Source organism: Haliotis cracherodii, unplaced genomic scaffold (genome assembly GCF_022045235.1).
Source record: "Haliotis cracherodii isolate W230 unplaced genomic scaffold, xgHalCrac1.p SCAF_13, whole genome shotgun sequence".
In the NCBI taxonomy this organism is placed as follows: domain Eukaryota; kingdom Metazoa; phylum Mollusca; class Gastropoda; order Lepetellida; family Haliotidae; genus Haliotis; species Haliotis cracherodii.
Window position 1 is genome coordinate 9,572,532 of NW_027266268.1, and position 19,451 is coordinate 9,591,982.

At 44.0% G+C, this 19,451-nt stretch overlaps 1 protein-coding gene across 1 annotated transcript; it reads right to left on the reverse strand.

Moving 5' to 3' along the window:
- Nucleotides 1-581: 581 nt before the first annotated feature.
- Nucleotides 582-15,491, reverse strand: LOC139459588 (uncharacterized). The gene is made up of 12 exons (XM_071241146.1): nt 14,510-15,491; nt 14,070-14,156; nt 13,400-13,561; nt 11,817-11,951; nt 9,392-9,548; nt 7,818-7,887; nt 7,212-7,293; nt 6,728-6,793; nt 3,777-3,887; nt 3,258-3,491; nt 2,189-2,280; nt 582-1,461 (listed from the first exon to the last, which is right to left on the reverse strand). Exons 1-12 carry the CDS (start codon nt 15,489-15,491, stop codon nt 1,354-1,356), a joined length of 2,286 nt encoding a protein of 761 aa, XP_071097247.1. The 3' UTR covers nt 582-1,353.
- Nucleotides 15,492-19,451: the final 3,960 nt, after the last annotated feature.

Below are 19,451 nucleotides of genomic sequence, written 5' to 3' on the forward strand. Positions count from 1 at the left end.
CCATATTTGGCAAACTACAATTAAATTTCCTCTATATGCATACTACTTGTCAGGGGTCAGTGAAGTGGTAACTTACAACACTGTGGTCAGTGATATAAGGTGAGGTGAAATGGGGTTTAACATCGCGTCCAAGATTATTGCACTTATATAGCGACGTGCATGCACGTGTGTGTGTGTGTGTGTGTGTGTGTGTGTGTGGCTGCTTGTACTAATCCGGACTGATGCCGATTTATAGTTCTAGCTCACTGAGATACCATGCCGCAGTTTAACATGAATACCCCACTCAGACACAGTATACTGACTCCGAGCCGACCAGTCCTTATTTGAACCCCTTAATGCCGAGCGCCAGACAGCGTAACAACAAGTACCATCTTTTAACGTCTTTTGGTATGACGCGGTCCTGGATCGAACCCCGGACCTTCTGCTCTCCGGGCGGACGCTCTATCACTAGACCACGGTCAGTGATATGAGCCAGGCTTATACGGAATATGGCTATCAAGGTTCAGCATCTAAGTAGTGACATAAAACAACATGTATCAGAAATAAACTTTATTCATCTTCACCAACAACATGTCCTTGGTATCCGAGTGTCACCTCCTCCAGGTGAGGATAGTGCCTCTTATTTGACCTGTACTTCAAGGGGCCTCCAGGTGAGGATAGTGCCTCTTATTTGACCTGTACTTCCAGGGGCCTCCAGGTGAGGATAGTGCCTCTTATTTGACCTGTACTTCCAGGGGCCTCCAGGTGAGGATAGTGCCTCTTATTTGACCTGTACTTCCAGGGGCCTCCAGGTGAGGATAGTGCCTCTTATTTGACCTGTACTTCCAGGGGCCTCCAGGTGAGGATAGTGCCTCTTGTTTGACCTGTACTTCCAGGGGCCTCCAGGTGAGGACAGTGCCTCTTATTTGACCTGTACTTCCAGGTGAGGACAATGCCGCTTATTTGATCTGTACTTCCATTTGAGAATAGTTCCTCTTATTTGATCGGCACTTCAAGGGGCTTCCTTCCAGGCATCAGATAGTCAACTCATATTTAACTGGGAGACAAGCAAGATGTCACATTATCCCCGCTACCCTGAATGGGATGGAAACATGAGGTCATATTTTAACCTATATCCCCACTGGGATACACATGAGGTCACATCTTCACCTGTATCCCCACTGCAATACAAACTTGAGGCCACATTCCCAACTCTATCCTCACTGGGACACAAACATGAGGTCATATCTTCACCTATATTTCCACTGGGACACAGCATGAGGTCACATCTTCACCCATATCCCCGCTAGGACACAACTTTATCCATGGGGTACTCTGAGCAGATCAGTCCAGAAATGTATAAAACTTGTATATTCAGGATGTGAGCCTCCGGTCTCTCAGGTTCTTCAGTTTCTGTCTCAGACTGAATATTTCCTCTTTGTATACATCTTCTTCAGCTACCACAACTAGTTCTCTCACCTCCTGTAACACAACACACACCCTAAACTCATCAGCCACGTATATCCCCACTGGGACACAAACATGAGGTCAATTGTCTACCTTATTCCCACTATGAAACAAACATGAGGTCAATTGTTTACCTATATCCCCACTTTGACACAAACATGAGGTCACATGTTCACCTGTATTACCACTGGGACACAAACATGAGGTCAATTGTTTACCTATATCCCCACTTTGAGACAAACATGAGGTCACATGTTCTCCTGTATTACCACTGGGACACAAACATGAGGTCAATTGTTTACCTTTATCCCCACTATGACACAAACATGAGGTCACATGTTCTCCTGTATTACCACTTGGACACAAACATGAGGTCAATTGTTTACCTTTATCCCCACTATGACACAAACATGAGGTCAAATGTTCACCTGTATTACCCCTGGGACACAAACATGAGGTCAATTGTTTACCTTTATCCCCACTATGACACAAACATGAGGTCACATGTTCTCCTGTATTACCACTGGGACACAAACAGGTCAATTGTTTACCTTTATCCCCACTATGACACAAACATGAGGTCACATGTTCTCCAGTATTACCACTGGGACATAAACACAAGGTTATATCGTCACCCATATTCTCACTGGGACACTAACTCAAGTCATATCTTCACAGCACAACCAGCTCCTGCAACACACACAGCACACACCCTAACTTCATCAGCCACCACAACACTGACCTTGATAGTGAGAGGGAGTGTTCTGTCACCGAACCTGTAGAGACAGTCCTTGGTTGAGTGGAGAGTACCTCGACTTGGTCGAATTCCGAGCTCTGCAATGTAAGAGGATCAAGTCTTGTCCGATTGAAATGTTGTTAATTCTCCAGACTACATACAGTCAGACCAAACAAGAAGCATATGTGTGAAGATAATAAAAAATATACATCTACGTCACAGCAGTCTGTAAACAAAAAAACACAGTTATCCCCACAACAGTGAGTGAGTATGATTTTACGCCGCTTTTAGCAATATTCAGGCAATATCACGGCAGGGACACCAGAAATGGGCTTCACACATTGTACCCTTGTCGGGTCTTCAGCATGACGGCGTACGCTTTAACCACTAGGCTCCCAAGTCAGCTCAAAAAGGGTCTTGAATCGCCAGAAACCACAGGGCACGTAAGAACTGTGTTTGTTCATACAGTAGTGAGCAAGAAGACGAAGTCATTAATATCCCCCGCCCATTGTCCAATCTAAAAGACATTCAAATGTGCAATCAAATGTGACATTCTAAATTATCAGTTTGTCCAGCTTCTTGTGGAAGAGGTTGAATTCAAGATCTACTCCATAAACCTTGTACAAATATCTGCTTCAGTAAGACTTTAATGTTAAACAAATGTATGAGTGAGTGAGTATGGTTTTACCCCTCTTTTAGCAATATTCCAGCAATATCACGGCGGGGGACACCAGACATGTGCTTCACACATTGTACCCATGTCGGGAATTGAACCCGGGTCTTCGGCTGACGAGCTAACACTTTAACCACTAGGCTACCCGACCGCCCCTATTGTTAAACAAAGATTATAATAATCTTCCAGTATATTTTGTATTGTCTTAGATAAGCTTGCATAGTTTCATTCAAGAAAAATAACATGGATAAAGGGCAGTAACTCCATAAATTTAAGACATCAATTTTTTAACTCATCTGAGATCATGACCAATAATATATCTTTAATTTAAACAGTTTTTGAGAAAATGTGTCTCCATTGAGAAGCAGATGGATGGAACTGATTTCCCTTGAGTGTACCCACCTGCAATGTACAGATCTGTCACCTGGATGTAGTCATGTGGTGGGGGTCTGTACGTGGCCTTGAAGACAGGCGTGTAAATCATCTCAAACTGGATGTACAACACAGGCGGAGAGATCTGCCTAATCATCATCTCATCAATACCCAGACGGAAGGAGTCTCGGACTTCACGCTTAATCTTGATGCCCTGGACAATCTGGTCCTCAGACACACCGAAGTAGATAGAGCCACCACGACCTGGGGACAGGAACTCAAGACTTGGAGCAAGTGAGTGGGTGGGTGGGTGGTTGAGTGGTTGAGTGGTTGAGTGAGTGCAAAAGCGTGTTCATGAATATTTAAACCAAAGAGAGCGGGGAGTGAAATTTGTGAGTGAGTGAGTGAAAAAGCGTGTTCATGAATATTTAAACCAAAGAGAGTGGGGAGTGAAATTTGTGAGTGAGTGAGTGAGTGAGTGAGTGCAAAAGCGTGTTCATGAACATTTAATCCAAAGAGAGATGAGTTCACCTCCATGCCCTGACTTACTGTTCAGCATCCCACAGGCGACATCCGCAATGGCCCGGGCGGAGACTTGGGACAACTCTTTAGGGGGTCGGATTTCATGTGTCACATCATTACAGAAATCCACCCGAGAACCTGTAATAAAAACAGTGGAGTCAGTCTGGTGTTGTGTCACCAGGAGGAGTGTTGAGTCAGTCTGGTGTTGTGTTACCAGGAGGAGAGTGGAGTCAGTCTGGTGTTGTGTTACCAGGAGGAGAGTGGAGTCAGTCTGGTGTTGTGTCACCAGGAGGAGTGTTGAGTCAGTCTGGTGTTGTGTCACGAGGAGGAGAGAGGAGTCAGTCTGGTGTTGTGTTTCCAGGAGGAGAGTGGAGTCAGTCTGGTGTTGTGTCATAAGGAGGAGAGTGGAGTCAGTCTGGTGTTGTGTCACCAGGAGGAGAGAGGAGTCAGTCTGGTGTTGTGTCACCAGGAGGAGAGAGGAGTCAGTCTGGTGTTGTGTCACCAGGAGGAGAGTGGTGTCAGTCTGGTGTTGTGTCACCAGGAGGAGTGTTGAGTCAGTCTGGTGTTGTGTCACCAGGAGGAGAGTGGAGTCAGTCTGGTGTTGTGTCACCAGGAGGAGAGAGGAGTCAGTCTGGTGTTGTGTCACCAGGAGGAGAGTGGAGTCAGTCTGGTGTTGTGTCACCAGGAAGAGAGAGGAGTCAGTCTGGTGTTGTGTCACCAGGATGAGAGTGGAGTCAGTCTGGTGTTGTGTCACCAGGAGGAGTGTTGAGTCAGTCTGGTGTTGTGTCACCAGGATGAGAGTGGAGTCAGTCTGGTGTTGTGTCACCAGGAGGAGAGAGGAGTCAGTCTGGTGTTGTGTCACCAGGAGGAGAGTGGAGTCAGTCTGGTGTTGTGTCACCAGGAGGAGAGAGGAGTCAGTCTGGTGTTGTGTCACCAGGAGGAGTGTTGAGTCAGTCTGGTGTTGTGTCACCAGGATGAGAGTGGAGTCAGTCTGGTGTTGTGTCACCAGGAGGAGAGAGGAGTCAGTCTGGTGTTGTGTTACCAGGAGGAGTGTTGAGTCAGTCTGGTGTTGTGTCACCAGGAGGAGAGAGGAGTCAGTTTGGTGTTGTGTCACCAGGTGGAGAGTGGAGTCAGTCTGGTGTTGTGTCACCAGGAGGAGAGAGGAGTCAGTCTGGTGTTGTGTTACCAGGAGGAGTGTTGAGTCAGTCTGGTGTTGTGTTACCAGGAGGAGTGTTGAGTCAGTCTGGTGTTGTGTCACCAGGAGGAGTGTTGAGTCAGTCTGGTGTTGTGTCACCAGGAGGAGAGAGGAGTCAGTCTGGTGTTGTGTCACCAGGATGAGAGTGGAGTCAGTCTGGTGTTGTGTCACCAGGATGAGAGTGGAGTCAGTCTGGTGTTGTGTCACCAGGAGGAGAGAGGAGTCAGTCTGGTGTTGTGTTACCAGGAGGAGTGTTGAGTCAGTCTGGTGTTGTGTCACCAGGAGGAGAGAGGAGTCAGTCTGGTGTTGTGTCACCAGGAGGAGAGAGGAGTCAGTCTGGTGTTGTGTCACCAGGAGGAGAGTGGAGTCAGTCTGGTGTTGTGTTACCAGGAGGAGTGTTGAGTCAGTCTGGTATTGTGTCACCAGGAGGAGAGAGGAGTCAGTCTGGTGTTGTGTCACCAGGAGGAGAGAGGAGTCAGTCTGGTGTTGTGTCACCAGGAGCAGGAGGAGAGTGGAGTCAGTCTGGTGTTGTGTCACCAGGAGGAGAGAGGAGTCAGTCTGGTGTTGTGTCACCAGGATGAGAGTGGAGTCAGTCTGGTGTTGTGTCACCAGGAGGAGTGTTGAGTCAGTCTGGTGTTGTGTCACCAGGAGGAGAGTGGAGTCAGTCTGATGTTGTGTCACCAGGAGGAGAGAGGAGTCAGTCTGGTGTTGTGTCACCAGGAGGAGAGAGGAGTCAGTCTGGTGTTGTGTCACCAGGAGGAGAGTGGAGTCAGTCTGGTGTTGTGTTACCAGGAGGAGTGTTGAGTCAGTCTGGTATTGTGTCACCAGGAGGAGAGAGGAGTCAGTCTGGTGTTGTGTCACCAGGAGGAGAGAGGAGTCAGTCTGGTGTTGTGTCACCAGGAGCAGGAGGAGAGTGGAGTCAGTCTGGTGTTGTGTCACCAGGAGGAGAGAGGAGTCAGTCTGGTGTTGTGTCACCAGGAGGAGAGTGGAGTCAGTCTGGTGTTGTGTCACCAGGAGGAGTGTTGAGTCAGTCTGGTGTTGTGTCACCAGGAGGAGAGTGGAGTCAGTCTGATGTTGTGTCACCAGGAGGAGAGAGGAGTCAGTCTGGTGTTGTGTCACCAGGAGGAGAGAGGAGTCAGTCTGGTGTTGTGTCACCAGGAGGAGAGTGGAGTCAGTCTGGTGTTGTGTCACCAGGAAGAGAGAGGAGTCAGTCTGGTGTTGTGTCACCAGGAGGAGAGAGGAGTCAATATGGTGTTGTGTCACCTGGAGGAGAGAGGAGTCAGTCTGGTGTTGTGTCACCAGGAGGAGAGAGGAGTCAGTCTGGTGTTGTGTCACCAGGAGGAGAGAGGAGTCAATCTGGTGTTGTGTCACCAGGAGGAGAGTGGAGTCAGTCTGGTGTTGTGTCACCAGGAGGAGAGAGGAGTCAATATGGTGTTGTGTCACCAGGAGGAGAGTGGAGTCGGTCTGGTGTTGTGTCACCAGGAGGAGAGTGGAGTCAGTCTGGTGTTGTGTCACCAGGAGGAGAGTGGAGTCAGTCTGGTGTTGTGTCATAAGGAGGAGAGAGGAGTCACCAGGAAGAGAGAGGAGTCAGTCTGGTGTTGTGTCACCAGGAGGAGAGTGGAGTCAGTCTGGTGTTGTGTCACCAGGATTGAATAACTGTAAAAAGAAAGTTATAAATTATGATAAAAGCAGGTACTTTTTCTTGTTACACCTTGGAAAGAAACTATCAATAACCAGTCATAGAAAGTAGATGACAGAGGAGAAGATTCTGCCCACCACTCACCATAGATGTACTGCTGGTCTGGAGTGTCCTGCATCTCCCCCGAGTTGATGGCCACAACATCACCATCTGTAACCATGGTAACATGTAAGGATGAGAATGGGTATTTTCCTTTTCAGCTGAAACTTCTTTGCAATGAAGCATGGTCCATAATTTGGAGGTGTTTATGGGGTAAGTCATCAGATGTTAACAAATTTGTGGTCACTAAAATTCACAGAAATTGTGGATACATGGAAGATTCTCATCACTGAAAATGAGAAGGTTTGTATACCAACTGAATCAGGACTCATAACATCAGAATTATCCTAGTCAAAAATCTTCAGTAACAAGAGTTGCAGTAGTAACCAGACAATCCTCAAGGGAACACAGGTACTGTCCTCATCAAACAATAAACAAATTACTGGTCAGAACAATTAATATGCCTCTCCGAAGCCTTCCCTCCCTTCATCTATGCCCCTCCATGACAGCACCTCCCCCATGCGCTGACCTACAAGTGCTCCACCCGTTGTGGGGGACACAAGACGTCCTCCATTTGTATCCCCCTCGTCCTCCTCACTAGAGCTGATGTCCTGTAACACAGTGGAGAATAGGAAGTGAGGGGTTTAAACACTGTTATTATGTGTAGGATAAAGCATGCCCAAGGGTTTCTATGATATGTAAAACGTGCATCTGCGGGATAAAACCGAGAGACATCAGCCCCGAGATTTTATCCCATGGATGAACCTCAGGAAACGTTCGTAAAATATCTGTTGCTTGCGTAGGGTTCTTGTAAAAGACATTCTAAAAAGCATTAGTGTCACAAACACACACACAGACAGACAGACAGACACAAACACTGTCCAATATGCATACACTGCACATACAAAGAAACTGACTGACAGATAGACACAGACAGACATACACACTGCCTAATATGAATACACTACACAGACAGACACACTGACTGACACACACACTGACAGACACACACACACACACTCGCACAGACGCACATTCACTGACGTGCACCGGCAAGCACACATGGACATTCACTGACGCACGCACGCACATTCACTGACGCACGCACACGCAGAGATAGGACTGATGTAGTCACCTCTGCCTGGAAGGTGACCGGCCGCTGAGGACTGTTTGTCTGGTCCGATCTAGTGCTTCCTGCAGTCAGCCTAGGAAAAAGAAAACTATACTCAAACCTGAATGTTCAGTCTTTCACAAGAGTCAACAATATACAAAATTTCAAAATGGTTATACCTACAATCCTTCCTCCTTAATAATATTTAATTTTCAGACCACAGACTATCGTAGTTTAGATGATATTCACCTGTTCCCTCTCGCAGAGAATGGTCACCATGCGAGGATTACAAATTTTTAACTATTTCACGTGGCCAAGATGAATTGAGTTTGTTTCCAGACGTGTCCATAAAATTTGAAAACCGTGAGGGAATCATTCAAATATAACTCATAAACAATGTCAACAGTATTTTAACTTTTTAACCTGTTTTTCATCAACGTTTTCTAGCTTTTGCAAAAGGGAAACAGGCCGCCTTCTGCGGGAATTAAATGACGTAATTGTTGCTTATAAAACAAAAGTATGAATCTGGAACAATATTCATTATTATTATAAACATATGATGAACTGTCACTACTAATTAAATGAAATTTCAAAATTATTTCCTTCAATACAGTATGGTACATACGACAGTCAACTATGTTTATAACAAACACGCTAATAATGAACTGATGGCTATAACGAACTTACTTTTGTCCCTAAATTTTGCTGTAGTTATGCTGTATATAACGGTTATAACTAACTAAGATTAGTGGTCCCTTTGAGTTGGTTATAACTGTAGTTTACTGTAAATATGAGTGAGTGAGTGAGTATGGTTTTACGGTGCTTTTAGCAATATTCCAGCAATATCACGGCGGGGGACACCAGAAATGGGCTTCACACATTGTACCCACGTCAGGAATCGAACCTGGGTCTTTCAGAGTGACGTGTGAACGCTTTAACCACTAGACTACCCGACCGCCCCTACTGTAAATATGGAAGGATATGGCAGCCACATGAGACTAATTCCTTGAAGTGACATTGCATATTTAAATGGTCTCTCTATTGGGTGAGTGAGTGAGTGGGGTTTGATATTCCATATCATGGTGTGTCAGCTAACTGTCAGTCTGTCTCCCAGACCCAAGAGAACAAATCAAGAAAGGAGTCTAACTCAGGTCTAGGATGATTGGCCAAGTCTAGACTGCTTCAGCTCCTGAAATTAAGCATTATTCTCGACTCCATTTGGATTTTATTTATCTATTTAATAGATGTATATTTTTAAATACAATAATTTTATTTCTGACACTAAATGTCAGTCCAGCTTACTGTTAGAGGAATGCACAGGTCTCGGGCCTTTACCACTTTGACCTAACCCACGAGCACAGGTATGGTGCTAACAAACCTAGACATATAATCGGGGCGAACGGGGATTCGAACCAACAACCATATATTTCCTGTGTGCCCAGGGGACGCAAATCTGCACAGCCGGACATCCTATGGTACAATAGGCATTCATATAAACTGTATCTCTTTTTTTTTCACCAACACAGCATTTGTTAAATGAAGTCTAAGTCGCACATGAGAAGGAAAAATACTTCATGATCACTAATCTGTCCTCTCACATGTCAGCCTTTGGGGCCTCAACACCATCTGGAGGCCTTCGCTGTGTGGCCTTCACCTCTGTCACATACAGGAAGTTGCGCAAAAGCTGAGTGCCCATCTTGTAAACGGGTCTGAATGGTTTGTAGCACACCAGGATTCGTAGTACAGTTGACAATCCTGCAGGAAAGAGAGTGAGAGTATGAGTGAGTTTGGTTTTACGCCGCTTTTAGCACTATTCCAGCAATATCACGGCGGGGGACACCAGAAATGGGCTTCACACATAGTACCCATGTCGGGAATCGAACCCGGGTCTTCGGCGTGACGAGTGAACGCTTTAACCACTAGGCTACCCGACCGCCGCTGCAGGAAAGAGAAGCCACTAGGACTTAAGTGTACAAGGAATACCCTACACATGTATGAACGTTTAGGGCCAAATGCACTAAAGTACTCACGGAAATGAAAAAAACCTGTTTTTTCAATCTCAGATTTTAAATAAATGCAGTTAATATACAAAATATATAAATATTCAAACAACTCAATTAGTACTAATTGGGCCTTGGCACAAATACAGCATATCAAAGGTTTTTATGTCTTTTTACACGTAAAAGTGTGTAAAAATATGAACAAAACAGACTATTGTGAAACTGAGCATAACCAGGTGTTAGTAGATCAAGGTGAATGTCCATGACCTATGACACCTTGACGACAGGTGACGACAGGTGAAAACAGGTGCTTGAAACCCACATGCATGTGATTGTCAGTGGTTAGTGATTTGTGAGTGGCATTGTGGGATAGTGAATCATCGTCAAAATATCAGATCATAAAAGTAACATATTCCCTTCTAAAACAACAAGTTACATGTCATTATTATTATGTACATAAACATAGCTGTTATTTTTATTGTTGTTTAGATACCTTTTTTTCCAGGCTAATTTGCATAATGCCTATAGCCTGTTTCTGCCATGTCAATTTGGACTTAGTTTTATTTTTGAATGTTGAAAGTGCCTAAAAATTACCTCCTGTAAAGTACATTTTGTATTGAGCACTGAGATAAAACTAGCAAATCCAGACTAGTACTTTTCCAGTTGTTTTGTTGTTTTGTTATTTTGTATTTTGTATTTTGTCTATGTAATGCTTTGAGTTGATTAATAAATTAAAACAGTTTTTTTTCATTTCCATGAGTACTTTAGTGGCTGTTATTATCAGCAAGACCGTGAAGATCCGTGGAGAATAGGTCTTCAGCCACCCATGCTTGCCATTAAAGGCGACAATGCTTGTCGTAAGAGGCGACTAACGGGATCGGGTGGTCAGGCTGGCTGACTTGGTTGATGCATGTCATCGTATCCCAATTGCGTGGATCGATACTCATATTGTCAATCACTGGATTGTCTTGACTCGATTATTTACAGACCGCCGTCATATAGGTGGAATATTGCTGAGTGCAGCATTAAAAAACAAACAAACAAACAAACAAACAGACAATTATATTATAATGAGCAACATACCACACTGGGAACTATGACACGCAATTAAGTCACCCAGCCTGAACCTGATCAAATTTAGTTGCCTCTCACGACATGCATTCAAGTGATGGGCTTATACTGTAAATCTTGAAATTAACGCAAGCTATGGGAAAAACATGAGTGGTCTTTGATCGCATTAATCATCTATGCATTTATGTCTCCAAATGACTATCAACAATAAGATGCACACTTTGCGTAGCAGCAGTTGTAACAAGTATATAACAATGTCATTCGAAGAATAGGAATTACACAATGGGCATCCGGTGAGTTATCACTGCTGGGGTCAAGAGTTGTACCCACTCCTGTCAAGTTTGTTGACACCTTCTCCGCATACCTATCAGTGAACTCTTGTTGATTCAATAATCTTATTGCCTTTGAACTTCCTTAAAGCCAGTCAACATATAAACTGTGAGATGTTTTTAGGAAAACACTGCTTATTGTTTTTACAGAAGGGCTCAACTCAGCGCTAATAAGCAGTGCTATTTGATTGGATTAAGGTAAGGATGTATCATTCAATTTGGGACGGGGTGGGAGTCGCATTGATATTGAGTCACATTTTTGGCTAAGGTTCAGCAGTCATATTAAATTGGAGACGCATTAATTTCCAGATGTACAGTATTCAGTGGTGGGATGGGTGTCTGGTATTTTATGGAAATGGGAACTGGATATTTTTCAGCCTACAGTTTACAGTTGCAAAGCCACATATCATTAAAAGTAGGAGGCTAATTTTATCTTAATCTGGCAACAATGTATTCTTTGTGGCAGACTTACTTTTTGTTTCACAAGTCTGAATTATAATTATTTTTCTCAGGCATCCCCCCTCCTTGCCCCTTACAGTATCAACTGGTCACTCCTATTTACAAGAAAATGCACATTCCACTATATCTCTTCAAACCAGGATACTTTAACGTGTCTGACTGACCCTCGTTCTGGTAGAAGGCCGAGCGGTAGTGTCTGGAGAAAGTGAGGATGTTGGCGATGCAGGACATGCAGGTGTAGCTGGTGTCTTCCCTCACGTTGACGCTCCAACTCTTGTCAGGCACACTCCTCAACAGCTCTACAACCACCAACATGAAGCAAACGTTAAGGCCATCAGCTGTGAAGTCACCATGCTAGTGGTCTGGAAACTTGGGCTTCACCCTGACAAGCCAGTACAACACAAGCTAAGTGAACACAGCCAGCAGCAGCTGAATCTCTCCCTTGTCCTTACAACTGAACCACAAAGTAACACAATGTACAGAAGAGGTGGTACAGGTGATACAGAAGGTGGTACAGGTGATACAGAAGGTGGTGCAGGTGATACAGAAGGTGGTGCAGGTGATACAGAAGGTGGTACAGGTGATACAGAAGGTGGTGCAGGTGATACAGAAGGTGGTACAGGTGATACAGAAGGTGGAACAGGTGATACAGGTGGTACAGGTGATACAGAAGGTGCTACACGTGATACGGAAGGTGGAACAGGTGATACAGAAGGTGGTACAGGTGATACAGAAGGTGGTACAGGTGATACAGAAGGTGGAACAGGTGATACAGAAGGTGGTACAGGTGATACAGAAGGTGGTACAGGTGATACATGAGGTGGTACAGTGATGTGATACAGTAAAAGGTACAGTGTGATACAAAATGTGATATAGAAGGTGATACAGAAACTGGTACAGGTGGTACAAAAGGTGTCACAATGTGTGTGGACACCTGTGATTAAGGGTGATACAGGAGGTGGTGCAGGTGATACAGAAGGTGGTACCAGTGATACAGCAGGTGGTACAGGTGATATAGCAGATGGTACAGATGATACAGCAGGTGGTACAGGTGATACAGCAGATGGTACAGGTGACACAGCAGGTGGTACAGGTGATATAGCAGATGGTACAGGTGATACAGCAGGTGGTACAGGTGATATAGCAGATGGTACAGGTGATACAGCAGGTGGTACAGGTGATACAGCAGATGGTACAAGTGGTACGGGTGATACAAAAGGTAGTACAGGTGATACAGAAGGTGGTACAAGTGTTACAGCAGGTGGTACAGGTGATACAGCAGATGGTACAGGTGGTACGGGTGATACAAAAGGTAGTACCGGTGATACAAAAGGTGATACAGCAGGTGGTACAAGTGTTACAGCAGGTGGTACAGGTGATACAGAAGGTGGTACAGGTGATACAGAAGGTGGTACAGGTGATACAGAAGGTGGTACAGGTGACACAGAAGGTGGTACAGGTGATACAGAAGGTGGTACATGTGATACAGAAGGTGGTGCAGGTGATACAGAAGGTGGTACATGTGATACAGAAGGTGGTGCAGGTGATACAAAAGGTGGTACAGGTGGTACAGGTGATACAGAAGGTGGCACATGTGATACAGAAGGTGGTACAGGGGATACAGAAAGTGGCACAGGGTGGTACAAAAGGTAGTACAGTGTGTGTGTGTGTGTGTCTATAAATCTATGATTTAGGGTGATACAGAAGGTGGTACAAGGTGGTACAGATTGAGAGTTGGCCTACTCACCAAGTAGGTCATGGAGAACTGGTTCAAATACAGTCTTGTCGGTGTGGGGGTTGGTGGCGAGGTTGTTGAGGATGCGGAGAGTCTGTAGCACCAGGCTGGAGTCTGGGCAGCGCAGGACTGGCAGCAAGTATGTCAAACAACCAGTCTTCAACAAAGTCAACCCTGAAAACAAGGGGACATTTCATGGAAGCTCCTGAAACTGCTTTGATATAAAGCAAAGCAGCTGATGAAGTTATTCACCTGATGCTACACAGTAGCGGATGAGGTTACTCACCTGATGCGACACAGTAACAGATGAAGTTACCTGCCTCGACACAGTAGCAGATGAAGTTACCTGCTGCGACACAGTAGCAGATGAAGTTACCTGCTGCGACACATTAGTGGATGAGGTCACTCACCTGATGCGACACATTAGTGGATGAGGTCACTCACCTGATGCGACACATTAGTGGATGAGGTCACTCATCTGATGCGACACAGTAGCGGATGAGGTCACTCACCTGATGTGACACATTAGGGGATGAGGTCACTCACCTGATGCGACACAGTAGGGGATGAGGTCACTCACCTGATGCGACACATTAGGGGATGAGGTTACTCAGCTGATGCGACACAGTAGGGGATGAGGTCACTCACCTGATGCGACACAGTAGGGGATGAGGTTACTCACCTGATGCGACACAGAAGCGGATGAGGTTACACATGGATGCTAAGGCCAGCTGCAGAGTGTATACATCACTGGGCGGGGCTTGCACACCTGCACAACCACAGCAAGTTAACGACAAATATTTGTTATCAGAAGTGTGTGAATATTTACATATATTTCATGGCATCCATCTGTTCGTTATGGAAGATCTGCAGTTTGTTATGAAGGGTCTAAAACATATCACAAGGTTTGAAACAATACTGAAGAATATGTCACAATATGAAGAATCACTTGCTAACATTACATTTATCGAAAAGGTTGCTACTGCATTCTTGTTAATAACATGTATAATGTGTTTAGAATTCTGTCATGACATTAACAACTACTTATTGATATCACAAGCTCCAGTACATTAGTACTGGTTCCATATATTTAAGAGCGAATGTGTTGCCACGACAACTTACCTGCCAAGTAGCACAGGGAAGTCTGGGCAGGGAAGTACATGAGGCTGAGAGCAGATGGCAACTCAAAAACATTCTTCAGCCGAACTTCCCTCACCCCTCCGTACTCCAACATCGTCGCCTTCACCCATTCTCCAACATAGCTGACAACCTGACCTCGCACATGTTCCAGTTGCCCATCTCGAACAACAACCATGAGCACAATCTTTCCAACCTCGATGGCTGCCACATGTAGATCACCCTTCACATTTTCTATGATGGACTTAATGGCAGCTGCCTGCCTAATGGCCGCCTCACCAAGAAGAGCATAGAAGTACTGATCCCTGAGATGCTCGGTGACAATCACATCCTTCCAGTCCTTCATTTCTCCTCCCTGGATATTTAAGGTGGGCCAGGCCAGACCTTCGCTCATCAGCTGCTGTGTGATGTTGACGTCCGTCTCACCACTGGTGTCGAAGCAGCTGCACCTGTAGATACACCCAGGCAGGTCTACGGGATATTTCAGGATGCTTCCAAGATGTTGTTTAACATCTCCACCAACTGTTTCAATGACAACATTTGCTATCAGCTGTTTTCCCCGTGTTAAGAGGGAAAACATTTCCTGAAACTCACAAGAGAATCTGAAAAAGTCTCCTTTGGTGTCTGTCAATAGAAGTAGGGATGTGTAAAATCTGACTGTCATCAGCGGGCGGAGTACGAGTGGAGACATGGATGCAAGGTGGTGGGTGACCTTCAACGCGAGCATCACGAGAACACCATGTATATCCTGGTTCTTGCCCCCGGGTGTCCAGGTGTCCAGGCAGCTGACCAGTACATCGGCCAGGCCCTCTTCCAACAGGTACTGCACAACCTTCCAGTCATCTGTGGACTTGACAAACTCAAAGATGGCCGTGAGCCCAGCTACAGTCACCAGTGGGTTGTGGGCAGGTTTCGACACCTGCAGTAGGTACTGCAGCGTCCTGGTCTCAGACGCAGTCAGGGACATTCTGGAGAAAATGTTGTTTATTTATTACAAATCTTGTCAAAAGAAAATGAAAGTCAAAGTACATTTCTATATTTTGGGGCTTCTAATCCTTGCATAATTTTTTTTTTTTTTGGTCAGTGAGAGCATTGGGCTTATTACAACTGTGAACAATAGTTCAGCCACAATACTTTGGGGAAACACAGGACCGTGCTGACATTCAAGGATTACTGGCACACTCGGCATTCCAACCAACAATTACTTGATTCTGGCACATCAAAGGGACATAAGTGTGCACAGCATATTGTGGCTCCTTAGATGACTATGCCCAACAAACACATCAGATACTCCACACATATTGTTGGTGTGGTTAACTTAATGCAAGTGTTTGTTTGTTTGTTGTTTTACGCCGCACTCAGCAATATTCCAGCTATATGACGGCGGTCTGTAAATAATCAAGTCTGGACCAGACAATCCAGTGATTTACATCATGAACATCAATCCACGCAATTGGGATCGATGACATGCATCAACCAAGTCAGTGAGCCTGACCACCCGATCACGTCAGTCGCCTTTTACGAAAAGCATAGTCACCTTTTACGGCAAGCATGGGTTGCTGAAGACCTATTCTACCCCGGATACCTTGCATAATTAGTCTATTGTCAAGTTATTAAGCCCTTTTGAACATTTTAATAATTTTTAGTCAATCTGTAAAACAAGCATGAAATACTCATATCCCCTGTCAATATGACATGTCTGGTTGTGTGCAATGCATTAGCTCCTGTGAACTATGTTCATTGGACCTTTTAGTAATGGCCTAATTGCAGCACTTAAAAAGTTATTACTGGTCTTGTTTTGCCATCTGCAGATTATGATAGAATATGTAACTGTATTTGCAATGAAAAAGGATGAGACATATGGACGAACAACTTCTTTATTACAATTAGGAGCGATGGTTTCGGTGTAGGTTCTAACACCGTCATCAAGCAAGTGAAGTACAGAGTATGGTTTACAAGAATATATAGTGTTTATACAGTTGAGTAGGTTTAAGATCAGTTACACTGTTGTATTTGTAATGAGTTGTGTTTCTGCATGAAGTTAGTCAGTGAATGCAACAACTGTGTCCATGACACTCAAGCATTCCAGAACTTACCAACAAGAAAAGGAAATGTATTCAATACTGTGAGATGACATTATGTGCCAAGTTTGGTTGCCATTGAAACTCGAAAAAAAATATTTTTTTTAAATCCCAAACTATCAAAAGGCACCAGTTTACCACTAGACCTATCAATGTGCCAAATGTGGTGATGAAAACTGGTACGGTTTTCAAGATCTGCTCCGGAAACGAGGACCACCTCCATTTTCAGTCTAAATCAAAGCCGTTGCCATGGAAACTCGAAAAATAATTATTTTTAAAATCCCAAACTATCAAAAGGCACCAGTTCACCACTAGACCTATCTATGTGCCAAGTATGGTGAAGAAATATGATACGGTTTTCAAGATCTGCTCCGGAAACGAGGACTACCGCCATTTTCAGTCTAAATCAAAGTCGCTGCCATGGAAAGTCCAAAAAAAATTTTTTTTTAAATCCCAAACTATCAAAAGGCACCAGTTCACCACTAGACCTATCTATGTGCCAAGTTTGATGAAGAATGTAGTATGGTTTTCAAGATCTGCTCTGGAAACGAGGACTATCGCCATTTTCAGTCTAAATCAAATTCGTTGCCATGGAAACTAAAAAAATAAAAAAAAATTAAATCCCAAACTATCAAAAGGCACCAGTTCACAACTAGACCTATCTATGTGCCAAGTTTGGTGAAGAAATATGGTACGGTTTTCAAGATCTGCACCGGAAACGAAATGTGACGGACGGACGGACGGACGGACGGACAGCACCCATTCCTATATCCCCCTTTCTCTCTTTGGCGGGGGATAATAAATGGAGACTTGTTTCAGTCAGTTCGTAAAATGACTGAAATATTTAGGCTTGAGAAAACAACGACTTACTGTTGTCTGGCCCACTACAGCAAATGAGAGAAAACAAAATGCAAATATAGCAATTACAGCCGACCAAAGTTATATGTGTAATATTAAGGAATTACCTTGTTCGAGGAATGCATTTGTCAATATCCACATAAAGGAACAATATCCAATACATCTGCAGGTGTACAAAGAAACTAGTTCGATGTCACATGTCTTTGTAACAATCTGATATATTCTAAAATATATATAGCATTTCTGGATATTACAACTCTTGTTCGTATCTCAACTGATCACATATGTTTGTTTCACAAGTTTCACGCAGGTGACAAATCTCATTGGTCAGCTGAGATAGCAGATGTGACAACTATTTTCATGATGTCCACGGTTCTTTAAAGAAATCCCTTGCGTGAGCTAACAATGAGCAATCAATCAACGTATTATCAGTTAATCCTTTGAACAAAATGTGTTGTTTTCACATCAGCACTTCATGCCCTGGTATGGGTGTATTCTGTCTGCTTTAGGAACCTTTGTAAGGCAATATGAGTGGTGCTACTACTAACTATACCAGTAATAAATTCATTAATTGAGCATCAAGTGAATGACGACAAATGCACAGGTGTAGGGTTATACCAGTAAACATGGATGACAACAAGGGAGTAGTAATCATATTTCTGAAAAACACGCAATCTGAAACCCAAAAATGCTTTCACTGCAGGGATACTTTTTTTTTAACTATAACCATCAGTGATATTCCCAAATAAAATCCGATGAGCTTCCATTGTTTGTTTTTTTTCAGTTTGTTTAGGTTGGAGAAATTAATTAACATACGCCTTTTGTAATACTGTATTGAAATCTTCAAAGATCAAAGTTCAGAAATCAGTTTCCAGGCATGATTATAGATATGGCCTCAACGTTTATTTATGCGGTCCTGGCGGACGGTAGCCCAATCTCGCTCAATTGCGTTTGCAAGAAAATCGACTAACGGCTGCTAGTGCATCCAAGTGGGCAGTGTTAGATAGCTAGGAAGAAGCCAGAGATTAGTGCCCCTTTAACCACTAGGCTGGTGGGCTGTAAAAGGCTTGTCGTAAGATGCGACTAACAGGATCTTGCTGACTTGGTTGATGCATGAGATCACAATTGTGTGGATCAATGCTCATGATGTCAATCACTGGATTGTCTGGTCCAGACTTGATTATTTACAGACTGCCGTCATATAGCTGGAATAATGCTGAGTGCGCCATTAAACAAAAAACACACACACACACACACACCACACCACACACAAAACACACACACACACCGCTAGGCTGGCTACCCCACTGCCCCGGCTATGGTTCAAAGAAGTTAATCACAGTGAACATGTCAAAACACCAATGAAATTGAAAAATAAATAATTTACCACACCTGAAAAACGGCACAGGGTGTTGACATTCTATCATTAAAGTGTTACATTAACAGTCAAGGTGGGTAATTACTGTTACATTAATGGTGTTTTAGATGAATGCTCGTTTGTGTCATTGTTTTCACTGAAGGCATGTCAAAATCTTTCAAAAATGGCATATGTTTTTTGCTTGATGTTAAAAGTGGGTTAAAAGTGAATTATTTTAGAAAGGTGATTGTGATTACTTACAGGATAATCCTGTCAAAAATATCAAGGGGCATCTTTGTTTGAGTTTGAAAACATGACATGCGCCAATCCTCGTGGCAGTCATGGTAAAAAGTAGATACAGCGATATTCTACTTCTGTCACGACTGGACATTTAACAGATTAAAAACGAACGTAGAGATACTTTGCATTCACCTTGACAAGTATATAATACCAGCATTTGAAACCTCCGCTTCTCGTGATTGCACCTCTGCACACCGTCTGGCTGTTTATCTGCGTGGAGTTCATACGCGGGAGCTAGTGGCGCTGTTGAGAGTTGACAAGTATTTTCGTAAGGAGTACTAGAAATATTCAGCCAATGAAATTGTTAAAAAGCGTATTCTCCGGGGTTAGT